General features: G+C 41.1%; 1 protein-coding gene across 1 annotated transcript in view; it reads right to left on the reverse strand.

Moving 5' to 3' along the window:
* Positions 1-8,728, reverse strand: part of SIRT1 (sirtuin 1) — a 32,335-nt gene extending 23,607 nt beyond the window's left edge. Inside the window, exons 1-4 of the mRNA XM_059054945.2 lie at positions 8,293-8,728; positions 6,824-6,940; positions 5,278-5,519; positions 3,833-3,985 (exon numbers count right to left, since the gene is read on the reverse strand). Of these exons, the coding sequence (XP_058910928.1) occupies positions 3,833-3,985; positions 5,278-5,519; positions 6,824-6,940; positions 8,293-8,668 (888 nt within the window). The 5' untranslated portion in view covers positions 8,669-8,728. The remainder of the gene's footprint in view (positions 1-3,832; positions 3,986-5,277; positions 5,520-6,823; positions 6,941-8,292) is intronic.
* Positions 8,729-10,297: the final 1,569 nt, after the last annotated feature.

The raw sequence follows: 10,297 nt of genomic DNA on the forward strand, positions 1-10,297 counted from the left end.
TTTCTTACTCATTTTTAGATGCAAATTAACTCAGTCTCTCTTACCTATTACTATTTAAGTGCTATTTCACCAACTAGGTACTTTCCTTTTGGCAGTTCCTAACGTAGGAATTGAAGTACAACAATCCTATATGAGTGGCAGTTATAAAGATTATTTATTTAGCACCTGCCATAATTTAAACTTTCATAGAGAAGTGAAACATGCTGCCCCTCCAACTTTTTCTTCTCCTAGGTACTATGAAATCTGTACACTGTAACACAGTAACACTGTGCCATTTTTACTCCAATTCAGATTTTATTTTCTCTTAAGCACTGTCTAGATTTCTATTATGTGTATTTTTATAATTTGTCTTTGTAAGAATAATTCTTAATTGCTTCTATAGATTCTTATATGTCAAAACCAGTTTAAGCTAAAACTGAATACCCATTATATACATTAGACAACTAAGGTTACAATCTTTCTCACCTTGCTATTTGTATTCTCAGTTATCACATTTTCCCCAAGTGTCAGGCAATTTAGTATATACTGAAGTGATGGGGAAAAAGCTGAAGTTAGTTTGAGCATGTTTTTTGTTTCCTCTCAGAACAGAGAATTTATAGCAAAAACCTTGTGAGCATTACATAAATGCACTAGTGAATCAAGCTCTTATAATCAGATGCAGGATCAAAGTAAATTCTAGTTACTTCATGCCTTTCTTAAAGTGCTAATTTCTGGGCAATTCCCTGGCAGTCCAGTGGTTAGGACTCCGCACTCCCACTGCAGAATGCAGGAGGCACGGGTTTAATTCCTGGTCTGGGAACTAAGATCCCACATAACACGCAGCACGGCCAGAAAAAAAAAGTGTTAATTTATGATAACTAGAGCCAGTGTCCTAGGTCCAATTCAAGAAACCAGTAACTAAGTGATATTTCATTGGTCTTCAAAGTCATGCAGTAGAACCCCTAGCACCAATATGTTAAAAACTGTATCTTGGGCTTCCCTGGTGGCGCAGTGGTTGAGAGTCTGCCTGCCAATGCAGGGGACAAGGGGTTCATGCCCCGGTCTGGGAAGATCCCACATGCCACGGAGCAGCTGGGCCCGTGAGCCATGGCCGCTGAGCCTGTGCTCCGCAACGGGAAAGGCCACAACAGTGACAGGCCCGCGTACCGCAAAACAAAAAAACCACAGTGTATCTTCATGAATTAACATTCTTGTAACAAAGGAAAAGAGACACTCTACATTATTTGTTCAATTTAGTGTGAACCAGCTGTCTGTTCTAAAGGCTAGATATAGATGATCATCATCACTGCTGATACATGAAGTTCAAAATTTTTTATAAGTTTCAAGTTGCTTACAGGAAAGATTCAAATTTCTTAGTAACCTGCAAATTTTTCAAATTTAGTTTTCAGTTCCAGCAAGTAAATCATATCCAAGAAAATCTAATGTAATTTCCCCATTTTACTCTAATTCCCATTTATAAGCACACTTGCACAAAACAAAATTATTTCTTTATAGTCCATCAATTTAAGCTAATACCATGCATTCTGAATTGGCAGAGCTTTTCTTATAGTTATGTAAATAGACCACATGATTTGAAAGTAGCTGAGGTTATCCTTTAATGGAAATTCAGGTCCAGTTCACTTCTATGCTCATTAAAAAATAATCACTAATACAAAAGACCCTTTCAAATATACTAAAGTTTAGCAACAACAACTTTACAATTTCTTTCCATAAAGCTAAACTATAGAAAAAAGACTTCTAAAGTAAAATTTCTTGGGACTTCCCAGGTGGTCCAAAGGCTAAAGACTGCACGCTCCCAATGCAGGGGACCTCAGTTCGACCCCTGGTCAGGAAACTAGATCCTGCATGCCGCAGATCCCGCGTGCCGCAACTACAAGATCCCGCGTGCCGCAACTACAAGATCCCGCGTGCCGCAACTACAAGATCCCGCGTGCCGCAACTACAAGATCCCGCGTGCCGCAACTACAAGATCCCGCGTGCCGCAACTAAAGACCTGGCACACCCAAATAAATTTTTTTAAAAAAAGATAAAATTTCTTGGGTATGGTATAATGCCCAGTTATCCCTCCATATTTGCAGGTTCCACATCCTTGGATTCAACCAACTGTAGACTGAAAGTATTCCGAGAAAAAGAATTCCAGAAAGTTCCAAAACCCAAAACTTGTATTTGCTGCACCAGCGACTATTCACATCATACAAGCATACCTCAGAGACATTATGAGTTTGGTTCCAGACCACAGCAATAAAGTGAATTAACCCAGTAAAGTCAGTCAAATGAAATTTTTGGTTTCCCTGTACATATAAAGTTATTTTTATACTATATGGTAATCTATTAAGTATGCAATAGCATTATGTCTCAAGAAAAAAGAACATACCTTAATTAAAAATACTTTATTGCTAAAAAATGCGATCCATCATCTAAGTCCTCAGCAATAACACTGATCCCAGATCACAGTAACAAATAATGAAAAAGTCTGAAATACTGTGAATGACCAAAATGTGACACAGAAACACAAAGTGAGCAAATGCTGTTGGAAAAATGGCGCCTATAGACTCGTCTGATCACAATCCCTCAAATTTGTAAAAACAAAAGAAGCCCACAGAATTTGTGAAGGGCAATAAAGTGAAGCGAAATAAAACAAGGTATGCCTATACTAGGTATTATAAGTAATCTAGAGGTGATTTAAAGTGTACAGGGAGGGGACTTCCCTGTTGGTCCAGTGGTTAAGAATCCACCTTCCAATGCAGGGGACATTTCAATCCCTGGTCAGGGAACTTAAGATTCCACATGCCGCAGGGCAACTGAGCCCGCGCTCCTCTATTAGAGAAGCCCCTCACACCTCAACGAAGATCCAGTGCAAGTAATACCAGATGCAGCCCAAAATAAAATAAAATAAAATAAAGTATACAGGGAGGATGTGCATAGATTATATGCAAATACTATGCCATTTTATATAAGGGACTTGAGCATCCTCAGATTTTGGTATCTGAGGGATCCTGGAACTAATCCCCCTCAGATACCAAGGGAAGACTGTTAACATCAAACTTTAAACTCCAGAGCAGAGCTGCCAAATAAAAACATAATATGAATCATATACACAACTCAAATTTTCTAGTAACCACATGAACAATGTGAAATCTTCCTCATTTATAACCCAATATCAAAGTATTACTATTTACACATATAATCATTATTTATATATATAGAATATACAATAAAATTTATATTTTGCACGTTTTCTATACTAGGTTTCCAAAATCTGGTATGTCTTCCACACTTACATAACATCTCAGAACACTTATGCACTCAACAGCCCCACGTGGCAAATGGCTTCTGAACTGAACAGAGTAGCACTAAAGACGCTAGAGCATACATATCAACCTGACTCAACTGCAATCTAAAACTCTTCTCCACCTCTAATCACAAATTTCTCAGGCACATCCTCATGTGTTAAAACCTATCTACTATAAAATATACGAAAGGCAGATGTTATAATCTTTACGATCCATAAAAAATATTCAAAATCAAAACAGTGATGTTACTTTTATATGATCTAACCTCTAAAAAAAGCCTGGACAATGTAAAGGCCATTACTGAAGTACAAATTTGAAAAATATGCAATAGCCTCTTCTTTGAAAATAAGCTCATTCCTAAAATGAAGAAAAGCAAATGACAGTCCCTTCTGGGAAGAAGGGAATTCTGACTAAGATGACTTTATTTCAGTGATTTTACTCCATCACAAACAGTACTAAGAGTCAATTTACTAGACTGCCATTCAAAATAACTTTTCATGAGAGAAGGACAAAGAAGCAACTAGAAGAGTCTGTAGTACCTTTGCAAACTTGAAGAATGGTCTTGGATCTTTTCTGAAATATTCAATGTCAAACATTGCTTGAGGATCTGGAAGGTCTGGAAAGTCTACCGCAAGGCGAGCATAAATACCATCTCTTGACCTGAAGTCAGGTATTCCACAAGAAACAGAAACCTGAAATACGCATGGCATAATTTGTACAATTAAATCTTCTACTGCTACCTTAATAATTATTAGTCCTCTTATCACACAATTAGGGAAGAGATGAAAAATATTTTTAGTTTGAAACTTCTTTTGGGGAATGGAGATAATGCCCTACTTTAATTTCTAATAGAAATAAAACACTCAGAAAGCCAGTATAATTAAATCCATCACGTATTCCATTCAAAATGGGGTAAAGAATTTTAAGTCAGGCTAACTTTAAACATTTATAAGCATTTAACCAACAAATTATAACAATTCCAACTTGACTGAGAATGAAGTAAACCATTCCAAATAATTTTAACTAGAAAGCAGGTGAGAATTTCTATTACAGTTAAGTATTTCCAAAGAAATCCCTCTTCTGGGTTAGAGTGCTACTATTTCAAGAATGCTAAATTTCTTTATTTTCCTTAAAAAACTACGTTGTACAATATTTCAATTTTTAAGAATAGATTTAAACACTATGCTTTTTCTACAAATAAACCTTGACATTACAAATAGGGACTTCAGAAGTTATCCTTTTGTTTCACAATTTTGTCAGCGTTTACTCCACTTTAGCCTCAGAGCAAAACAAACTTGCCTAAATCACATTGGGGAGCAAAGCATAACTATCCTTAATGATCATTTAAGATTAAATAACACCCTCCCTTAACCAAAAGGTTAGAAAGCAGGACTGATTTTTCTCCAACAGCTGTCCTGGTCACTACCATGTAACATATTCTGTATTCAACACACAGCATGAACTAGCCTAAGTAACTAGTTATTTGAGACCTAAAGTGGAACAAATGAAAAATCTCAACCCACCACAATCACATCACCTTAATTTAAAATGGAGGACAGGTAGGAATCTGTTACCTTTCCAACACTGTGTTACTTGCCAACACATTAGGCTCCCGGTTTCCCCATGAAGATCAAACAAATAACCAATTTCTCTATCAGACCCTGACACACTTTAATGCAAGCAAAATTCCCTGCATCGCCTTAGAAGTTATGGTATAACGTAGGTAAAACTCTTGCCTTAATTCCACTTACCTACTGTGCCAGTAAACAGACGTGAATCTTTTTTAAGGTTACTGAGGTTTTTAAAAAACTGAACCAATTTAGTAATTGCTCCTGCACTCACTTTTTAGCAGTTTCCAAACACAAATGCCCATCACCATGTAAGGATAAATTCTTCTACACCAGAAAAATGTTTCTGAATTGGACAAGGCTTAAGAAAAAATATACACCACCCCCCACACTAGTGTTTTATACATCTTACATACCCCAGCTCCAGTTAGAACTATTATTTTTTTGCACTCTTGCAGTAATTTCACAGCATCTTCAATTGTATTAATATCTTTTCTTTTTTTCCTTTTTGGTGGTTCTGAAAGGATATTAATAACAATCTGCCACAGTGTCATATCATCCAATTCAGGTGGAGGAATTGTTTCTGGTAGTAAATCTTTAAGAATCGTTCGAGGATCTGTGCCAATCATGAGATGTTGCTGAACAAAAGTATATGGACCTATATCAAGAGGGAAAAGAACTAGATCAGATCCACTTCCAAACAATTGAAAATCTCATTTATTTTTTGAAGTAACAAATTAGCAATGCTTAACGCTGTTTTGCAGAGTAAAAAAATGCACTATAATGGTGTTTCATTCACAGAATCTTCAGATCTAATGCTATATCCAAAAGAGATTAGGGAGATCAGGAGTTGAGTCTGCCCCTAGAGCTATAAAATACCAAGTATGTATTTTAAGAGTCAAACTAATTAACTACTAAAATTAAATTGCTATGATGAAAATCTAGAAAAATACAACATAAACATGACAGAAAGGGCTTCCCTGGTGGCGCAGCGGTTGAGAGTCCGCCTGCCGATGCAGGGGACACGAGTTCGTGCCCCGGTCCGGGAAGATCCCACAGGCTGCGGAGCAGCTAGGCCCGTGAGCCAGAGCCGCTGAGCCTGCGCGTGCAGAGCCTGCTGAGCCTGCTGCGCAACGGGAGAGCCCACAGCAGTGAGAGGCCCGCGTAGCGCACAAAAAAAAAAAAAAAAAAAAAAAAAGACAGAAGTATGTGCAAAAGGGTTCTACAAATCAACACAGGAAGATCTTACCAGTCCCGAAAGCCCACACTATTTATCATTAAAGACATAAAGAAAAAAGAAAAGGAAATCTATACTATCTTTAAAATTTTTCCAATAATAATCTTCAAGTTAATCTTAACCAGTCTCCCAAAATGATACATACAATGCTGATGTTCTGAGCTTTAATTCTTTACCCTGAAATTTCTTAGATCAGTTCCTAGCTTGAGAAAACCAAAAATACAGTAAATATAAACACTAAAAATGAACTAATCGTTACTATGTTTAAGCAGTCAAGGCATTTTTGAAAAAAACCAGCACATTAAGAGAAAGAACATTTTGAGATGGTCATGTTACTACCTTGGTATAAAAATCTGATACTGTGCTCTACTTCAAAATATTTCTCATTTCATCAAAATACTTAATAAATATTTCTGAGGACAAACTATGTGCCAGACACTTTCCTAGGCACTGACAAAAGTCTACAAATCAGTCAGAAATCCCTGCCCCCGTGGGACTTATATTTCTAGTACAGGAAACCAGCAATAAAAAAGTTACACACAGAGATTATTTAAAAACAAAAACAGAACAAAGCCTAGACTTTCCCTAAAAACAAGATGACACTAAATCTCATCAAACACCTAAGAACCTCATCAACAGGCTACAAAGGAACAGAGAAGTATATTTTTTGTTGACATAAAAAGAGAATACTGAAAAACGATAGCTCTTAAACTGTGAAACCATACCTATCCGTGGTCTTGGAGTCCAGTCACTAGAACTCGCATGTGAGGCTCTATCATCCTCATCACTTTCACACGAATGGAAACCGTTGGTGATGATTTCATCACCAAACAGAAGGTTATCTGCAAAAGAAACCAAAAGTAACTCAAGGTTTCTGAAACAATCTGCATCTAAAATTATGAAGATCTATAATTATGATGCAACAATTTTCAATGAATAAAGCACTTAACATTCATACTGCCTGTGTAAAGAATGCCTACTGGATCAATCTGCACCATTCACAGGAACAGTATATCCTCATCTTTAGGGATTCTGCTCGGAATCTAAGTTTCAGTTCATCAAAATCTAGAAAGAAATTACGTCTACTTAAACAAAACACAAAAAGTAGTAACCTAGTTAGACTGAATTTATCGATCACAAATAGTTCATAAAACTTATCAAATAAAAATTTATCCAAAAACATCGTGCAAATATAACCATGGCAACTTGCACTTCTCTTATATAACACTAAACATACAAAAATACCTTTGCATTATTCGTTTCCCTTATTAAACTATGTTTCTTGAAAACAGGGGTTGTTTTTCTAATCCAATCCCTAATGCACACGTTGTTGCCTTTTGATATGATCAAATGGTCCACTGATTTATTGGTCCACTGGATTTATTGATACAAATATTAACAAAGACGCACATCTATCCGGATAGAAACTCTGAAACACTCAAGGATGACAAGACATGTACAACTATCACATCTGCTTTACTATGCCAGAAAAATGTCAATTTGTGTTTCAGGGTTACATATACACACACAAGAAGATATTTAATCTAAAAACCATTATAAGAACACGATTAGAGGAAAAATACTACTCAAAGTACTCTAAAACTACTCTCCTATGCCCACTATTAGTTGCACCACAGAAGGGTAACGTCTTTAGAAGCAACTACACTCTTTAAAATTTAAAACAAGTTTAAAAATAAAGGCCTTCCAAAAAAAAATGCCACACACACAAACTGCACAGGTGTCAGTTTGCAAAGGCAACTGCAAAAGGTTAGTGCAAGGGACAGTCAAAAAGTTTCAGGTTTAAGTGTGCGGGGGGTGGGGGGTGGGCGGAGAAGCAAAAGACATTTAACAAAAGCAATACGTTAAAAGAGTAGGAGGAGAGAGAAACTTTTTTTTAAAACCAGCTGCGAGGCTAGCCCGCCCCGCGGCTGCGCAAAGCGCGAGGCCACAGGGGCGGGCAGCGGGCCGAGGGAGGAGGGAGGGGAGAAAGAGAGGGAGGGAGTGAGTCCTCGGGCCGCTCCGGCAGCCGGGCCCGCAGCCCCGGAGGCGCGCAGCTAAGGAGGGTCCTAGCGAGGAGGGGGACGCCGCAGAGCCAGGACCGAGCCCCCAGCCCGCCCGACACTCCCCCACCCCAGGAGGGGCCCTGGGAGGAGGGGGGGGATGCGCAGTCCCGGCCCGCCCGCGCCCTGCGCACCTCGGTACCCAATAGCCGCCGCCGCCTCTTCCTCCTCCTCGCCCTCGTCGTCGTCGTCGTCGTCGTAGAAGTCGTCGGCCGGCGGCGCCTCCCGGGATAGGCCCTGTAAGCCCGGCCCATTGTCTCCTTCTCCGGCCGCCGCCGCCTGGGCCTCCCGCCGCAGCGCCGCCGCCGGGCAGCCGCCGGCCGCCGCCGGCAGCTCACGCTCGGGGGCCGCCCCACCGGGCTCGCCCGGGCTCCGCCCGACGCCGGGGCCGTCTCTCCGCGGCCTCTTGCGGAGCGGCTCCCCGGCAGGCGGCGACGGGGCCTCCCTCTCAGCCGTCACTGCCGAGGGGGAGCCGCCGGGCTGAAAGGCGAGCGCCGCCTCGTCCGCCATCTTTCAACTGCCTCTCTGGCCCTCCTCCCTCGCCTCCTCTCCTCCCGCTCGACTCGCGGCACTGGCGCCCCCGCGGCTCTGGCTGCGGGAGATTTAAACCCCGTCACGTGACCCGCCCCTTTTCGCCCCCGCCCTCCCGCCGCTCCCGCCACCCACGCGGGCCGGACCACAACACGGCGGGTCACGTGGCAGGCGGAGGCGGTGTGGGCCGAGAGGAAACGCGGCTGGGGCTGCTGCGGCCCCACCCCTCGGCGGCAGGCGAGTCTTGCAGCCAAACTTGTCTTTCAAACTGTCGTCAAATCGCTGCTGCCTAGTTGGGTCAAGTTTTGGTTCGTAGTGCGAGTTTCCGTTTTTGCCTGAAGTGCACACCTTGCTCGCCTTACTTTGTCTTTTCTGGATTTACGCTAAGGGTTAAAACTTAGTTCCTGAAAGGCGATCAGGAATGAAGCTGGCCAAGGCTCAGTTTCCTGAAATACGCTAGGTAGTCGGTCTATTTGTTAACGGTTATCAGTAGACGCAAAAGGACACAGTTAACTCTTCAACCTCCTCACCCCATTCTGACAACTCCTCTTTGCCTCCTTTTTTCTCTTTGCTTCTCTCCTGAGCCGGCTGCTTTTTCTCCCTCTCTCTATCTCTTGTAGGGTGGTGCAGGTTGTCATATCCTGAAAGGCGTGTGTCAGCCCTGGAAAGACCTTTGACGGGGGTGGGAGGGTGGTCAGCCTGTCTGCTTTCTGGCCCCAGCTTGGCTCCAAATGTGGGATTTACCTTCTCTGGGCTTCATGAAATGAGTATACAGGGTAAAGTGGGGCGTTATGAGAACTGGACTGAGCATGACTTGGCCCCTATAAACATCTGGATTTGGGTTAGAATTTGAGGTCCTTCCCTTCTAGCGTGAGCAATTTATTTCACTCTTCTAAACCCAATGACTTCATCTCTAAAATGCTAATACCTATTTTGTAGGGTTGTGATGAGAATTAAATAAGATAGCCAGATGGAAAGTGAGGGGTACATAATAGCTAAAAAATATTAGTTACTTTCCTATTTGAAGCCCCTCTACTTTCCACTTTTCCTGAAATTTTCCAGGACTCTGTTACTCCACATCTAGCCTTAAGTAAGGACCCATATAATACATGGCAGATCCAGAGCCAAACTTGGCAGGCATCTCTGCCTCTGGACGTGGTACTTCTATCCACTTAAGGGACCTCTGTGAGTTTATAGTATATCAGTCCTTAAGCTTAAAGTGGGTTCTGCCTATACCATGCCAATTACTGTTTGAATTTAAGAAACCAACTTACGGTGTTTCTTCCTTTAAAAAAAGTTCTAATTTTGAAAATGTAACTCTGGGGTCCCATCTTAAGCCAAAAGTCTTTGTACCTCAAATTAAACAGAATCTCTCCTTACAACTGGTTGCTTCATTTCTGAATGTGATGATCTCCTTCATCCTGAAAGCCTTGAAATTATTGAAGTGTTCCTTCAGATTGATGCCCTCTACTGAATCAGTCAGCAAATCCTGTTGTCTTTTCTTCTCTCCTATACTCTTTCCAGTTCCTAACTACACAGGCATCTCACCCTTCCCGGCTGACATACTTGCCCCTGTTTTCTCCCTACTTCATCTATCTTATCTCACAA

Source organism: Kogia breviceps, chromosome 2, assembly GCF_026419965.1.
Source record: "Kogia breviceps isolate mKogBre1 chromosome 2, mKogBre1 haplotype 1, whole genome shotgun sequence".
NCBI lineage: Eukaryota > Metazoa > Chordata > Mammalia > Artiodactyla > Physeteridae > Kogia > Kogia breviceps.